Genomic DNA, 18,469 nt, shown 5'->3' with positions numbered 1-18,469 from the left:
AACGACATCCCCTAATTTGTAATCTAAATTGCATCTGCCATGTGGGCTGTTTAGGACTCAGACCAGGGGTTTCCTATATGTATTAAAAAGGAAGGGTTGTGCCTGACAAAAGGTTTTCTTTACCAGGCCGAAACAGCAGTTCAAAACCGAACACACAGGTTGCAATGGCAGGCCTGGGACAGAGATACTTATGTGGGTAGCACAATCAGTAATACAGGCCCACTCATAGCATTTAATTTACAGGTCCTGAGTACATGTTGTACCTTTTTAATAGGGGCTTATTAAGTACATTAAATGTGTCAATTGAGCGCAAGCCAATTCTACAAAGTTTGTAGAAGAGAGTGCAAGTGCTTTAGCACTAGTTAGCAATGGTAAAGTGAACAAAATCAAGAGCAGAAAAATATTGAGTGGTAAGGCTAGCCGTTTGGGTAAAGGCCACCCTAGACTGATAGGTTTAACAGTTACCTTATAGAATTTCATGATTGGACTCTCAAATAGTACACTAAGTCACAACAAATATTTTGACATGGTGAGTAACTAGTATGCACATTTTCATTTCAACACTCAGTACATATACGTTTTCTCCTTCTGAATTGGCCTCTTGCTCTCTCTTGTAGGCAATAGTTTTCAGATGACTTGTCCTGATAAGACCCTGCAAATAGTCTTAGGGTTGAAATGTCGAAATAAATACCCCCTGGCCCAGAGTTTCTATATTGTTAGAAGGTGAAACTGTGAATTAGAACATAAAGAGGCCAGAGACTACCTCAAAAATCTGCTTTTTTATTTGTAGATAATTACGTTATCATTTCTTTTGCACTGCGTCGCCTGCACTTTTTAGTCACTATACAACAATTGGATGTTTTGTACCTGCTTCATAATTATGGAATAGTCATCCTTTTTCCCTGATCACCCCCATTGTTTGCTTGATACTGGTGATAACTGATTCTGACTGTGCCCTTGGTTCAGCTTACCAGACCCAGGGCCAGTGCTCTGATTATAAGGTATTTGGTAATTTGGTTTAATTACAATTGGTACTGACAGCTTAGCTGTCAGTACCTAGTATATAATAGGGCATGTAGGTGTAGAGGCCCAGTAAACCTACTGTACATATGTGTGTACTACTGTTTTGCTTACTGTCATTTTAACTGCTTTTCAGGCTAGGCTGCCTTTATATGAAATGTATATGCCAATTCAACTTTGGAATTAAAGGTACTTCCAAAGCCTCAAACTCCCTTATTTATACATATAAGTCACCCTTAAGGTCTCCCCTAGGTGCCCCGGGGGTAGAATGCTGTGTAACCATAAGCAGGGACATTAAAAAAATATGCTTTGTAAGCCCTAGGTAGGGAAAAACTGCCAATTTCGTTTTCCCCCATTGTAGGAAACTATCTCCACAGGCTAACATAGGAATATTTGATTTAATTATAAATATTGATAGTAGTGAGCTACAAAATGTCATTCAAATACTTAAATCAATAGAGTAAGCCCAACAGTGTGATTTTTTTGAGATTTGTTATAACTATTACAGACAAGAAGTTAAAGAGTTTTCTTTTCACCAAGGCTGAATCCAGCCTGCCTGCTGCTGTCTCCTGATTGGCCAGCCTCCACCATGCTGAGCCAAGCTCTCTTCATGAGCTGTGAAGTGGACTGCTAGAGGGACAAAGGATTTCCTGTGGGTGGAGAACTGTAGCTGCAGAAGCTAAAGGCAGGATGGGATGGTGCATTCAGACTGGTCAGACAGCACAGGCCTACCCCCACATCCTGCCCCCCAGCCTCACAGGATTCCCTGTAATTAGATTAGTGAATGGGCTGGAAGGGGAGTATTAGAGAATCTTAGCCACACCAGCAGATTGGCTTAGCCAGATCTATCCATTCAGGAGAGAGTTGCTCCATTTTGGATTTTGGAAGAACAGTGCTGTTAGAAATAGGGTCTCTAGTTGGCAGTGGTTTGCACCCTGTCCAAGTGAGAACCACCTCTCTAGTCAGGGTAAGGGAGTCACACAGCTAAGATTACCCCTGCTCACCCCCTTGGTAGCTTGGAACTAGCAGTCAGGCTTATCTCAGAGGTAATGTGTAAAGCATTTGCACATACACTCCCAGTAACACAGTCTAAACCCTACAAAATGAGTACACACCAGTTTAGAATAATAGATAATATGTATCTGAATAAAACAAAGCCAGCACAACAAATATCCAACATAAACAAATAAAGATAACACTTTTCAAAGGCTAACCAAATGTAGTCCATAGAAATCTATGAATGCATCATTTTTAGCACAAAATAATTGAGATCTGTCAAAGTTCAGAGACGAAAACAGGCATAGAGCAGACATTTTACCTCAGTTCCTTACTGCTGGGCTACGTCGCTAAAGAGACAGCGGCGAAGTAAGGTGCATCAAAAATCCAGACACATTGTGTCAATGTGGTGGCAATGAAGCAGGTGCTGCGTTTATTTCACAGCCGCAAAGCAGGTGATGCATCAATTCTTCCGCCGCAAAGCAGGACTGTGTCAGAGTAGGAGCAGGTGCCACGGACATCAGTGACATCGTACATGGGACTCGGGCTGCAGTGGTTTATCAGCTGCACAGCAGGCACTCCATTGATTCTTCAGCCGCACAGTGGTGATGCATCACATTTTCAGCTGCACATCAGTGCAGCATTGGGAACACAGGCGCTTAGAGTTGATGCATGGATTTTCTCACCAGTCTGCACTTCAAAGGTCCCAGGAACTGGATTTGGCACCACTTAGCAAGTCAGGGCTCTCTGCAGAGGATCCCAAAGCTGCAAGCAGCAGGCCAGCACAACATAACAACAGGCAGAGTGTCAGTCCCTCCTACAGCATCCAGCTCTTCTTCCTGGCAGAATGTCCTTTGTCTACAAGTGTTGTGTTCTGATTTTAGAGTGTCAAGGGTCCAATACTTAAACCTCTTTCTGCCTTTGAAGTAGGCAAACTTCAAAGGAAAGTCTTTGTAGTGCACAAGAACCTGTCTTTCCCTAACCTGGCTCCAGATACACTACCGACGGTGGAGACAGCTTTGTGTGAGGACAGGCACAGCCCTATTCAAGTGTCAGTGACAGCTCCTCCACACAATTTAGCTCAGGAAGGCCCATCAGCCTGGTGATGACCCATCAGGAAATACAAGGCACACCTCAGCGCCCTTTGGGTGTCTGTCTAGAGTGAATGCACAAGATCCCAACTGTCTTCCTAATCCAGACATAGATTCTACAGACAGGCAAAGGCATAAAATGGTTAAGCAAAAAATTCCCACTTTCTAAAAGTACTAACAGGTAACTGTGCCTACAAGGGATTTCTTTCAGTGCACTTAGTTCAACAATTGATACATACAGCAATGCTAGTAAGTTCCAACCGGTAACCTACAGTTGAACAAACAATAATTAAATTAGCTTTCTTTTATCACAATAGATCTGTCAAAGATACTCTTGAAACGGGTGTGAATTTTTCAAAATACAAACTTTTATGATGAAAGCTAGAAAGGGTACAAAAGACTAGAACAACACACAATGACCGAGGTTTACAAATGATTCACAATTACTAATACCTCAGAGTCATTAATGTGAACATCTATTCCAAACAAAATACATAGATGGAAAATGAGCCTGATCAGTACAGAAATCACTTCCTTAGGGAAAATCAATCACTGAGGAAATAGATGAAGTTGTTGACGTTTCCGTCTTTTTGGTGTAAGCATCCTTTAGACCATCTTCAGGACGATGATTTTAAAGTGTTGAACAAACCTTATGGGCATCCCGTATGGAATTTCTAATCCTGGCTAAGTCTGTAAATGGTTAAAATCTTCCTGGTCACTGACTCCAGAGAAAAAGCTATTAAAGAGCTCTTGATTTAATATGTGTCCAAACGAATTGTCAGACAGCGGCAGGTTGGAGGAGCAGGGCCCCATTTCGAGCTCGATGGTTGCGAGCCTGAATACAAGCAAATCCCTGAGGATTGCTTTCCACAAATTCTGACATGTTTGAAGGGCTACTTATGTGGGTGGCACAATCAATGCTGCATGCCTACTAGTAACATTTGATTTACAGGCCCTGAGTACACCTGGTGCACTTTACCAGGGACTTACTAGTAAATAAAATATGCCTATCATGGATAAATCAATCACCAATACAACTTACACAGGGAGTACTTGCATGTTACCACTGATCAGCAATGGCAAAGTGCCAAGAGTCCTAAAACCATCAGAAACAAAATGCAGAACACAGTCAAAAACAGGAGGTCAGAGGCAATTAGACAGGGGAAATCACTCCAAAAGATGCCAGGTCTAACAAGTGCTTTCTGGAACAAGAATCTGCCACACTGTGGAGAAAGTGATCATACCTGAGGTTGGCACCCTGCATCCCATTGGTCAAGAGTGCCCCCCTGCTTGACGCCCAAGGACACTGAATAAATATGCGAGAGTTGCCAAGCAACTAATTTCTACTTCCTTAAACAACAAGGAGAAGAAGGACTGCCCTGCTGGAACCCTGATCTGCACCCAAAGGACCGCACTCTGTAGGCCTGCACCCGCTGCACAATCTGGTACTACAGACCTATGGAGGTTGCCTGGCTTCACATGGATTAAGGAGTGGACTCCCTGCAAGTTATAAATTACCAGATCCTACCTGCATCATCTCAACTAAGAAGTCCCCATCCTAGAGTGCATCTAGTGGACTTTTAGGGTTTTAGCCAGGTGCATTTGGGGAATTGTAGTCCCAACATTCCAAGGACGGTCTCAGATCTTCTAGACCTATGGATTGGTGTTTTGTACACTTTGAACCCTCAAGAGGAACTTAAGGAAGACGTTCCAGAAATTAGGAGATGTTTGGAGCAACTTTTGGAAAAAGCTCCATAAGGTGACCGACCTGATGTTGAGAGTGAAGCAGACTATGTCGAACCAAAACCCAGGTTGTCCTGCTGAAAGCTCCAGAGCTCAATACTTCCAGAAGTTGATCTGGGCCTCCTGTTTGACCAAGCCAATGAAGGTGCTACAAACATGACCTGCTGGAGAGGTCCACAGGCCGTCAAGAGAAAATCCTCCAGAAAAGATTCTAAGTGGAGTGGTTACATTTTGACCGAGTCCTCCCACTGTATATCCGAGCAGGTCCACATTGTAGTCAGCCTTAAACTTTGACTTGGTCCCAGTCAAGCGCGACCGGATGTCACAAATTGATGCAATGGGTTTTTAAGCACTAGAAAGTGTTTATTCTTTAAAAGTTCATATCTCTGGTTCCCTACATTGGATTTTTTGCCATTTTGGTGTCTATTTTGTTAGAACATTCTTCCCTCAAGTGACAGAATGTTCTAATAGCCTTATAGCCCTTCGTAGCTGGGCTATACTGGCTATTAAAGTTCCGCTCCCTTGTCAAAGGCCCTGGCCTTTTGCTCGGGCTTTTAACGCTGGCGCGGGCCTTTAATAGCCAGTGGGCTATACGGCTATATTGTGTCTTACTTATTTAATGTATTGTTGTTTTGCATTGTTGTTTTTAATTGCTTTACACACCTGTCTCCTAAATTAAGCCTGCCGGCTCGTTGCCAGCTATCAAGGGTGGTTGAGCCAGGAAACAATTTGTTGAAACCGTGAGTGAAACTTTTATTGTGTTTGTGGCCTTGTTACTAGTGGTAAGTTCCTACTTACCATTACTAATAGATCTCCAGACTTCCGTTACTGGCCAAACTGGTGGAGAAAATTATGAACAGGCAGCTGAGCCAGTTCTTGGATGAGACTCAAGTGCTGGACCCGAGCCAGTATGGCTTTAGGCCAGGTCATAGCACGGAATCGGCCCTCATAAAAGCCACGGAAGAGATCAGGGTTGCGGTGGATCAGGGAGGGAGGGCGGCACTGATTCTGCTAGACCTGTCCGCAGCATTCGATACGGTTCACCACTCCATATTGTTGAGCCGTCTAAACACCTGTGGAATTCAAGGGAAGGCCTGGGATCTTTTAAGATCCTTCCTTGCGGACAGGAAACAAATTGTTGCCCTTGGGGACTTTCAGTCCAATCCCTTTTCACTGCCTTGTGGGGTCCCGCAAGGATCCTCACTTAGTTCGACTCTTTTTAATATCTATGTTAGTGCACTAGCCCCAGTTATAGATGCCTTTGGTTTTGGCTTCACATCATATGCAGAAGATACTCAAATTGTGGTATCTCTGACACCGGAGGGAGAGGCTGATGCGGAAGGACGTTTTCAAGAGTGCATGCTAGCAGTGGACAAATGGTTGGCCAACAATTGCCTTAAACTGAACTCAGAGAAAACTGAGGTGATATTGTTTTGGAATAACATTAGTTTTTGGACTCCCTCCTGGTGGCCAGACTCAATGGAGAATGCTCCCTTGCCAACCAGAAAGGTTAAGAACCTGGGAATAATACTTGATGACAAATTGACCTTAGGACCTCAAGTAAATGCGTTAGCTTCTAAGACCAGCTATATCATTAAAATGCTGAGGAAAGTCCTGCCCTCACTGCCTAGGGAAAGTAGACAAACTGTAGTCAGTGCGCTGGTAATGTCCAGACTGGACTATTGTAATGGACTCTACCTTAACATTCAACTAAGAGGATTAAAAAAACTACAGATACTTCAGAATGCGGCAGTTAGATTACTTATGGGCCCTTCAAGTTTTTCCTCCGTTTCTAAGGAAAGGAAAGCCCTACTCTGGCTCCCAGTGAAGAGCCGTATACAATTCAAGGCACTGTGCTTAGCCTTCACGGCCTTACACGACATAGGTCCAGAGTATTTACAGCGGACATTGCGCTGGTATGTCCCAGGCAGATTACTGCGGTCTAAAGAAGCCTGCCTGGCTAGGGTGCCGCGTATAAAGAAAGCCCGTTGGGGGGGCAAAAGCTTTATTCACGGCACAGGGAAGGCCTGGAACGAATTGCCTCGTTATCTGAGAACCATCACTGAGCTCCTACCTTTTTGTAAAGAACTAAAGACCTGGCTCTTTTCTAAAGAGTAGGCCGCCTTCGCTTCTACCTTGCCAATCTTAGAGAATCAGGAGGCGCCAGGACACCTCCGGGTATTTGTTGCGCTCTATAAATTACATTAACATTAACATTAACATTAACTAATAAACCACTTTTCCAACAATACTGTAATGTATATGTAAATGACTAATGTTTTATTATTAATTCAGTGTATCACTGAGTGAAGTATGCTGGTTCCTGGTGTCTGAAAAAGATTCCATAGAAACACTGTGCTATATATAACCAGGTCCTAGTGGCCTTATTGGGTCGGTCTTTGTTATTTTACTACCATTAAAAATGTGGAGGGCTGCATTTTGGAACTATTCCCATGACCTAAGTGGAAAAAGGTAGCATTTAAGCTTCTTGATCTGCTTTACTGATGGCAAAAGGTCAATTACCATACAATGGAAAGCTCTCAAACCTCTCCTTCTTACTCAGTAAACAAAAATTGTAATATACAGAAGGCATTGCCTTGTGAATGGACGAGAAAAGAGGCTTGCAGAAACAACCCACTGTAGAGCAATGTGATGTAATTCTCCTGGTATATCAAGAGAATGGCAAAGATCACAATAAAGTACCATGAGACCCTATGCACTAGCCAACAAAATATTGATGGTTGACAGCTACGAACTGAAATGAACTTGGCCAAATAAATCCTGAGTTTATGGGCTTTGACTGAACTAATATTAAGAGTGTAATTGTAGGACCATTGCTTCATAATAAAGATTCCCTGCTCAACCTGTTAGACGGTGTGTTCACTGGAATGCAGCTGCATATTCAAATGTAAAGCATATATATATAGTTAACCATGCTTGTTGGTGGCCCTGTCTTCCAGGATTTGCTTCAATTTTGGGGGGAGGATTGGGGAGCATATTTATGATAGTTGATACGTTTGCTGAGAAACAATTCATAGCTTGAACACATCCTGTAGCTGGCACAGCATTATGGCCAGATTTATAAAGCTTTTCTGAGGCTGCAATGGCAAAATTTGTATGTACAAAGGCCCAATTGGCAATTCAGTAACCTATTACCGAATCGCAAACTGTTTACGATTCTGTATTAGAAAGGGGCGTCCCTTCCTACAACCGAATCACAATTGTATGTGTGAATGTCTTGCAACTGAAATGTGGACACCAAACATTTGCATTTTACCACCTACTTCAAGTAGGTTATAACCCATTCGCAAATGGGAAGGGGTCCCTAGAAGACCCTTTCACCTTTGTTGAATGTTTGTAAAAACATTTTTAAGAGCAGGCAGTGGACCCACGGACCACTGCCTACTCTTGAAAACTTTTCATTCTTCTTTTTGAAACACATCCTATTTTCCTTTAATGTTATGGGCTACATTTAAGAAAAACAAAAAACATTGCTTTATTGAAAAGCAATCAAGGACATGGTGGCCTGCCGACCCCAGCAGGTCACCATCCCTGTGATTTTTGCGATTCCCAAAGGGTCGCAAACTGAGACCTACCTCTTGAATATTAATGAGGTAGGTGTATTTGCGACCCACTGGTAATCTCAAACTGTGTTAAATACACATTTGTACATGGGTGTCTGCAGTTATCAAATAGCGAATTGCAAAAATTCGCTATTTTGTAATCACCAACACTTTCCTACGTACATCTGGCCCTATGTTATGTTACAAACATGCATTGTGTCTTAACTGTGCCAATGCTGTTGAAGTATTACAGTAGCAATATGTGATATTTGTATACTAACAAGTAAAAACAACAACAAAATCAATTATGTGCAGTTTGAAAAATACCACCACTGGTCTTTCTTGCTTTTCACATTTATATCCGTTATCTCAGTTGAATAAAGGGTTGTCCAAATGTTTGCAATATATTTCCTACTGCACATGGCAGCTAATCCTTTATATGCCTGTTTCCCTTACTTGTTAGCTTTGATACTATGATGTACTCCTGCATCACTCACGCACTCAAGAAAAGAAATGCAAACGCTCATGCATGCACACACACAAATGCTCCCACTCACTCTCTCTCTCTCACACACACACACACTCAAACACAGGGACTGTTTTCCTCATAGGCGCTATCATCTCCCAGCTCTTGCATGTACACTATTTATGTCAAGATAGCTATGTTATGCAATATGGCTTAAAATTATGGGGCATATCAGCAACAACTGGCGATAATTATCGCTAAGCGCACTTAGCGCTAGGATAATTATCGCCGGCTATCGCTGGATTCTATCGCGGAGATAGCGTGCAATCAGCAACGCATATCTCCAAAGTGATAGAAATCCAAGCGTTAGCTACAAAACAGTGTGATTATCGCTGGAAAACTGTCGATAATCGCACTGCGACAGGCGATACCTTGCTGATAGGGCTGGGTGGATTTAGCCATGTAATCCACCTCCCATTGGATTACATGGCTAGTCAGATTAAAAGCACGCATACAGAAACCTGGGTTAAGCGCAGTTAGCGCTTCTTTTATTATCACTGAGCAGGTTAGCGATTTCCTTGTTAATTGGAGAAATGTCATTTAGCGACATTCTCCACGTAAGTTTGGCAAGGTACGCCCACTTTGCATCTCATTAGAGATGCAAAGCTGGGCGTTAAGGGAAAGGGCGCTAAGGCAAGGATTCACGCTATAACGTGACCTTGCTGATAATTATCGCCGCTTTGCGGCTGAAAACGGATGCAAAAGCGGCGATAATTTTATTGCGCCGCCTTGATGATATGCCCCTATATTTTTTAAACACTGCTCCCATATCATCTATAAGTGAGCACCTGAAATATAGATATTATTTCTGCTAACCACAATAGACAGGAGTAAAATAATAAGCATTAACAATAATACAGACCGTAAAAAGTCTCTCTTTGATTACGTTGATATTGACTTCGTGCCAGTTAAGATGGTTGACTTCTCGTTTGTCAATATAATAACCATTAATTTTAGATCCACCACTGAATTTCGGCACTTTCCAGCCAAGTGTCATTGAGTGGCCATCACAGTTAAGAAGATTTATACCATAAGGATGCGAAGGGCTTGCTGCAGGAAAGAAAAACTGTTTTATTAAATGCTTCAATAACTCTTAAACAGTAGCGTTAAATGGTGAAAGTGTTGTCTCGTGATTGCGGCAAAGACTGTTGTCCTGACACAAGTCAGGCGGAACGAAATGAACACATGCTTCAGTGTATTAATTTCGCCTCACTTGATTAATAATGATTGGATTTTTCCGCACCTGGATTTACGAGATGAGGAAAAGTCGGTCACGGTTTCTCTGGCCAGAAAAAGTACACAAAAGGTTGGCTGCAGCAGCCAAGCCTCATGCTGCTTTTTTTTCTAACAGGGGGAAGCATATGACATTTCAATTTGCAAAAAAAAAAACTTCCCCTACCATTTCCTTCTCCGTCCACCCCACAACAATCTCACCCCCCCCCCCCCCACACGCATACTTTTATAACCTGCTCAATGGAGTTGGTAAAGGTGTGAGGTAAAGCAGAACGGAATATGGCATTCCATGTGGTTTTACGGCCAGGAAAATCAGCTCAGCATTGTAATTCACCACTATATGGGTTTTAGTTGTAATTGCATGGTACTTGGTCGATTTATCTGTACAAAATGTTAAAAAAGCACACAATGCTTGGATTACTTACCGGTAATCTTCATTGCTCCGATTCTTCCTTACTAGTCCCATTCCTTACTAACGTAACGGAGTGACTGTGCCCATTCACTCCTCTCTATCACCTTTGCAAAGTGGCTTCTCTTTTTTTGAAAAAGAGTGACTCAAGATGAATAAACCCATCTCTTTCCTACAACTTCCAGTTCATTAGTAAGTCCAGGAGGGATGCTGAAAGGAAGCGAGGGTGGGGAGAGGAGTAGGGAGTGAGATGAGTAAGGAGGAATTGGAGTAATGAAGATTACTGGTAAGTAATCCTGGCATTACCTCCTAATTTTCCTAACCTCGTCCCATTCCTTGCTAATGGAGTGATGCCCATTCAAATAACCTTTCAGCAGCTCCTGGAACATACAAGACAAAATGAAAAACACTAAAACAGAGAATATGGAAAGAATGATATTTATTGTCATTCAAACCAACTATTTTTAACAATGCTGAGAGATAGAATAGAAACCATAGGTTATGAATGAGTAAATGAGCACCAAATTATTTATTCATTGTACCCATGGGACATGTGAAGCAAAAGAAAGGTCAGACCCCTGTACAACATTGAATCTATTATGAGAAACAAAGGTGTTCAGCAAAGACCATGTAGCAGCTCTACAAATAACCTTAATCTAGACACTAAATCACTCAGCCAAGGGTGCCACCATACTCCGGCTAGAGTTAGCCTTGATCCCACCCAGTACATCTACACCAGAAGCTACACATGCCAAAAAGATAACAGCCTTGACCCATCTGGCCAAAGTAGAGGAAGGTGGTTTCCTACCCTTCAGGACCAAAGTTGACAAACTCTCAAACTGGCGGTACTTTGCTGAATGTGATGGTAAATTTTAAGGGACCTTACCACATTAAGGAGTGAGACCGAAGAATCTAAAACTGAATTCTCCTGTGGAAGATTCGGCAACAGAATCTCTAGGTCCTGATGAAAGGAAGAATTGACCTTTGGAGGAAACTTCAGATCAAAAGACAACACGATCCTGTCATCAAAAACGCTCAAGTACCAGATGATTTAGTTTACCCAGCCACCTTGCAGAGGTGATGGCCACCAAGAAGAAAACTTTAAAAGTGAGAAACCTGAGAGAAACCTATTGCAAAGGATCATAAGGATCACCAGGTAGGTGAGGAATCCCCATTTGCTGCAGATTCGAAGAAACACTTGAGGATCTAGGACAGATTCCTATGATGGAGGTACAGCTGGGCTCAAATAGTCTGACAATTGAGAGCACCCTGGCTGTAAGTCACTTTGAGACTGAGGAGATTGAACTCGCCCAGGAACAAATAGAGCCAGGGTTTTGAGGGAGGAGGAACTGGTGCCGAACTGGCAATTAATGTATGACATTGCTACCTGATTGTCTCCCTGCACTAAAATGGCCCGATTTATCAGGAGGGGAGCAAAATATACCAGAGAGTTGCAAACTGCCCTCAGTTCCCTCTAATTGGATGAATGAATTCGCTCTCTTAGATATATATATACAGACAACTTCCCAAACAGAAATAGAGAATCCTCATGGAATGAAAAAGACATTACAGAAGTGCAAGAAAAGGTCAGAGATTAGGAGCCTCTATAACGCTAACCAGGTAATGCCAAGAATGCTGAAGCACCACACAAGGACTTGTATTAAACAGAGAAGACTTAACCCCCCAGGTAAGGTTTTTAATGCCTTTCCTGAGAGATCCTGCTGTCTAAATACAATGTGCCACATAACGAAAATAAATGAGGCCTACAGAACCAACCAGTGTTGAAAGAGATTGCTAAACTATCACCCGACACCAACGGATTTCCAGTAAAAATAAGCCAATTGAGACGGGGCTATGGTAAAGGATCACATATTCCCTTGCAGCTGGCTTCTGTTAACCCCAGGACTGCAATGTCCGAAGCGCCCGCTGAATGAAGCGACCGCAGGGAACAGGAACCACCGTGGAGCACAGCAACCGCAGAGGTGCCACAGCAGCCGCACTGCTCAGTAATGAAGCTGTGCTTCTGAAACTGGAATGTATGGTACATAATAAAAAATAAAGAACAGTAAGTTGTAGGAAAGGGAGGGGTTTATTCTTCTTGAGTCTCTCCTTTCCATAAAAAAGATGACAGCTGTGCAAGGATGATGGGGGGAAGGGGAGGGGGAGGGGAAGGGAGGGAGGAGTGAATGGGCACAATCACTCCATTACTAAGAAATGGAACGAGTTTAGGAAGATGAGGTGGTCTTTTCACTGTACAGTAAAATTGCTCCAGTATTGCGCAACTCATAATTAGGGCCTGGATAGGGTAGCTCTCCTCTCTGAAAACCTTGAATAAATACATATCATGTTCTATTCTTGCTGATCCTTTAATGTTATCTCCTCTCATATTGCAAATGCTCTCTCGAAGTGTAGTGTAAGTCTACCCTATTAGCGAAAGTCCCATGCAGCCCCTTTAACCTAAATTTCAAACCATTACGGCCTGGATGCTCCTAAGACACCAACTCAGTGCGAGCATGTTTTGGCTTACTGGGTACTGCTATTGATTTTGTTAATAGGGAAAGGAAGCATTAGAGGGCCATTGGCTGAGCTGATTTTTTAAAAGCATTCCACATTGATTTACTGAACAATAGATTACTAGAATGCCTTTGAGCCACTGAGGGCATTTGACTACAGCAAGGAGTTTGTAAATCAGATGGATTCTTCAGATCATGGCATTGGGGCAGTATTATTCAAGCAGAATGATATACGCTATAACCATCTGTAATGTTCTTTAGCAGATGGCTACTACCCAGGTAACAGTATAGAAGTACTCTTGATAGAGAAGGACCTTTGCAGTCATGGATCTCTAAAGAAACTGAGTCCATATCTGTTTGGCACTCATTTCTGGTTTTAGATAGGCAACAGTCTGGTGGCTAATGAAGACACAGGGAAAGAAACCTGAACTGATGAGGTGACTCATTTCACTACAGGAGATGCAGTTCATGACCCTGTCGTAAATCACACAAATGCAGGTGATCTTTCCAGGATTATTTCATATCAGAAGGATTAATTCTGCCAATGCACAACCACACACCCTACAGGGTGTAGCATGCTTCTCATATACGCAAGTGCTTCAGTGCTCCATGAAGTGGTAGTAAGCGCTATATAAATATTACAATGGAATACATGGTATATGCTCCCTATGGCATCATGTATGAAATGTGATCTATGGCTAGGCAAGGAGCCAGTAAGATACCTTTGTGACTTGCTTCATAATTTCTTTCTATATTTTCATAGATTCAAACATTTTCTAGTGGAATTGGTAAGCCAGCTTTGCAGCCTGTAGGTGAATATTATTGGAATCCTAGAATAACATATATTATTGCTTCCCATAAGTGCGATCACCATGACTTTTGACAGTTTCACAAGATGAACGATTTGAAGAAACAGACACTTTCACAAAGCTTGTATATTGATGCAAATTATTTTGAATATGATTTTCAGGTTATTTACTTTTTGTGGTATGCCTGGGGTCTTTTCGTAACCCTGAGCGTAGTTCGCGAAGTTGCACTACGCGAAGCTACGCAAAGTGCACTTCGCACTACGCGAGCTACGCGTAGCACTTCGCGAACTGCGTAGTACCCTGTTCGCACTGTGCAAGATGTCGTTTTCAATGATTGCACAGTGCGGACAAGCATCCGGCACTGTGCAATCATTGAAAACGGCATCTTGCACAGTGCGAGCTGTAGTTTTCTGCTGCTCGAGTAGATTTTTACTCGAGCGGCAGATTTCTCAACGTGGACTGGTAGTTTCTCATCGCGAGCGGTCGCGAGCATACGCGACCACTCACAATGAGAAACCTGACCTCCTCGCGTTGAGAATCTCGCCGGGATGTCATTTTGCTTGCTCGCGGTCGCCAACTTGATGTTGAGGACCGCGAGCAAGCAAAAAATGACCGCTGCACCACGCAATGCTACGCTACACGTGTTTGCACTGTGCTACGTGCAATTCACGTAGTGCGAAGTAGCGCAAACTTCGCAAACTACACGAGCGTAGCGTAGTGCTTTGCTCAGGCTTACTTCTCAGGTCTCCTGAGTCCCTAACACGTTTTGCAGTTTTTCCCCCAAAACTAGAATCTCTATTTTAGCTTCAATCGGTCGGCAGGAGAAATGTTTCATGTAGCAAAATGCTAAATCTAAGCATTTACTGATTTTTGCCTCATGCCTAGAGTATTTTTCATATGCTATGGAAAGGTGCACAATATCCACATACATGTGGAAATGCAACCAATTCACCTATGCAGCCTGTGATCGTGGGACATAAAGGTGCCAAAATTAGCCTGTTGAAGGAGGATCCCTGATATATCCATACGGCATTGCCCATCGAGGAGTTCAAGAAGCAAAACCATCCAAGGTCTTTCTTTACACACTACACATTTCTTCAGACATTTAGTAGCATAATGTGGGCAGGTGCATTGAAATCTACAGAGATGGAGACAGCTTTTTAACATTAACCAATGCTGATGATGAACACCTCTTTCATATTAATTCGCTCAGTTGTTTTTCCTCTCAACGTTTCTTAAGCCTGATACTAATTGCAGAGACTTCTTCTAAGATTCCACCTGGATACGGGATAGCAAACATAAAAGGGCAGTTGGCCAAAAATGTGAATCATACAATCTTTTATTTTGATATTTGTGATGACTGGTTGTGTTAGGGAATGCAAGTGACCAGCCCTCCCTGCCACCTGTGAGCCATGCCGGCCACCACTGTCTGGGTTATGTGCTTTGTCATGGAACTCAGATGCACTTGCCTGAATAATGGGGCTGTGGTAGCATTTGATATGAGTATACCATCACTGCCACTCTGAGCTGACGTTGACAACTGATAGAGTGGTGCAGGGTTCACAGAAGGCTGTTGGTCACTGGATAGTAATGGTACTTTAGTCAGCCTCACTACTAACAGTTATCTAACTCCTGCCAGAGGATGGGTTGGGAGGAGGTTCAGGCGCATAAAGGATAGGGAAAAGAATTTGCAGACTACAAGGATACTGAAAAGTCATTCATCCACCAAGAGCAATGCTTACAAAAGCTGTTAATGACACGATATAAAACAAAATGGGAGAAGAATTAACCACAGGTGCTCTTGACAGAGTAAACATCCCTCTACAATTGAAGAGTGGTGTTTATAAATAAGTGGAGGTCTGAAGAGATTGTCCCCTACATTAGAGATAGATGTGGCATTGAACACAATTACATCACAATGCAAATGTGAAAGACGGAGTTGTCCCTATAAAAAGGGATTATGATGATTTCACCAAACAGTAAGATTACAGAAAGAGAGGGATGTGGGGATTAACCATCCAAGGGATAATTGAGGTGGTAAGATTCATATTGTGGTATGAAGGTTAGAAATGCATGCCATGAATTGTGTCAGTTCCTCTGTTCTAGGGGTACAAAGCACACGCAAAAACCATCAACCAATAGCTCATCAAATATCTGGAACCAAACCACCTACTTGCTGCCTCTAATCAGCGGTCCGTGCCAACCACATCACTGAGACCGCACAGATTGCTGCCACAGACCACATGAGATTTCTGCCAACTGCCGCGCAGCGGAGGTTTTTCACACATGTGGCTAGCCAACAATAAATTGGTGAGCATGAGTGAGAATTTGTCTCTCCTAGCATAATTTTCAGGCACTAGAATGGCACCCTGTGAGATTTTCTCAACATGTGAGGTTGTGACTGTTCAAATTGAAAACAACTTGAGCAGCAGCAAAGAAGCAGCACCCTCTGGCATGCCCTGCGATGCAGTTTGCGCTGATTTTGCAGCGCAGTACAAGCTCCCAGCGCTAAAACTCAGCCAGAGCAGCACAACATACCGACTTCTTCCCCATCTGCCCCTTTTTATGTAACTCCGTGGAATTCCACAGAGTAAAACTTCCACTGATAACTTCTGTTTCGGCTGAAATGAAATTAAGACAAAATTGTAATAGGGATCATAGTCTGATTAATCTTTCCATATGCAATCTTTCGGTATGTATGTTTAAGCATAATCAAACAAATGTGATAATCTTAAAATGTCCTATCTTAGTTTGCAGTGTAGAAACGAAGCCAACACACATACATAAAAGTTAGACAAAGATTTCACTTTGGACAAATATACCCATAGGAGTGAACCCACCTTTCATATTTTATATTGAATTTAACATGCAGTCCATTTCTGATGAGTAATTGTTTTCTTTATTAAACACAATTTTCCAAAAATTAAAATTATTGGGAGATACTTACTCAAAGCTGCATGCACTGATATAGCTTCAGATTCTTGAGAATTTTCACTGACCCCCACGGCGTTAACAGCCTTCACGCGGAAAATATATTTCTCTCCAGTTGTTAGACCATGAACAACAAACCTGAAAAATTAAGTAGATCCATCCTTTTAGGCAAAACAGAATATCTTTAAATAATTTCCATGAGAATATAGTGGACAAATTTAAGGTTTTATGGACTGTATGCAAACTTTGATTTTGGTGGTGAGAGCATGTCAGTGATATCAGTGGTGGCTCTGTCACTAAATATAGAGTTGCCAGCCATTTTGCATAATATATATTGCCCATATGACATCCACATACACAAGACAACAGGTCTCCCATATCATGTTGGCATAGTGGTTGTCAGGTGTCAGTTATGTTATTCTTCAGATAGACTCCTAATGTGATGGCTGTTTCAAGGAATAACCCAGAAAATGTCCTGCATGGGCAGAGAGTTTTCGAACAACCAGTGGGGAAAGTGTGTCTTAATAGCTCCAGACTAAGAATTGAGGGTATGCAGCCCTTTGTGAAGAGACAGGACATTTGTCAGTCCTGCCATTGCAGGGTCTGTATGTGCAGTTTTAACCTGCCATGTCGACCTGGCAAATAAACCTTTTGCCAGGCCCAAACCTTTCCATTATAATACATATAAGTCACCCTAAGTTAGGCCCTAGATAACCCCATAGCAGAGTGCCGTGAATTTAAAATGTTGGACATGTACTATTAAGTTTTACGTGTCATGGTAGTTAAAAAAAAACACTTACATATGTTTTCGCTACTGCAAGGTCTAGCTCTCTCACCATTTCTGAGGACTAAGGCAGTGATGCAGGTTTTGGCATCAGTTTGGTCCACGCAGCAGATATGCTGTATCTGTTCTGTTCAGGGATGCACCATGCAGCAGATGAGATGCATCGGTTTTGGGGATCCACAAAAGCTGGCAAGCACCTCAGTCCACCTTCCAAGGATCCACGACTGGGTTGGAACCACCTGGAAGGGTAAACTCATAGATGGCAGGGTCCAGGTGCAGGTGCAGGTGCAAGGTTGATGGAAGCCTGTTATGTCCCTGAGGCTTCAGATCAGGAAGCCAGCCAACTAGTCCTTGGAGTCACTCTGAGTTCTTGGTTCAAGAGGTGTAGGTCCAGTCCTTCTCAGTCAGGCAGAGGGCAGCAGGGCAGCACAGCAGGGCACAGGGCAGCACAGCAGGGCAGCGGTTCCTTTAGAGCAGCCGTCCAGCAGTGGCAGTCCTTTCAGCAGCACAGCAGTGTCCTTCTTTTTGGCAGAGTCTCCACAGGTGATATCCAATAACAAAAATATTCTGTTCTGGACAGGATACTTTTTGTTATTGGATATCACTTGGGAGGACGTATCCTTTTCCACTTCCCGTGTGCGGAAACTTCTCTCTACCTTTCAGGCCTCGTGGCCGGTCTTGTACAGAGTCTCCACAAGCCCAGAAGTGTGCTGAAGAGCTGGTGTCTGAGGTCCGATATTTATACCAGGGACCTCCTTTGAAGTGGGAGGAGCTTCTAGAGGTTTCCCTTTGAAGTGCATATGTTTCCTGCTTACCCTGCCCTGGCTCCAGACTAACTATTGGAGGTTATG

At 42.8% G+C, this 18,469-nt stretch overlaps 1 protein-coding gene across 1 annotated transcript in view; it reads right to left on the bottom strand.

The window, feature by feature from the left end:
- MYOM2 (myomesin 2) overlaps positions 1–18,469 on the bottom strand; it is a 586,141-nt gene that overhangs the window by 201,806 nt on the left and 365,866 nt on the right. The window contains exons 17-18 of the mRNA XM_085610818.1: positions 16,851–16,972; positions 9,802–9,989 (exon numbers count right to left, since the gene is read on the bottom strand). Of these exons, the coding sequence (XP_085466944.1) occupies positions 9,802–9,989; positions 16,851–16,972 (310 nt within the window). The remainder of the gene's footprint in view (positions 1–9,801; positions 9,990–16,850; positions 16,973–18,469) is intronic.

This window comes from Triturus cristatus, chromosome 6 (genome assembly GCF_964204655.1).
Source record: "Triturus cristatus chromosome 6, aTriCri1.1, whole genome shotgun sequence".
Lineage (NCBI taxonomy): Eukaryota > Metazoa > Chordata > Amphibia > Caudata > Salamandridae > Triturus > Triturus cristatus.
Note: the sequence above shows the minus strand (reverse complement) of the source record. Positions and strands in the feature narration are given on the sequence as shown.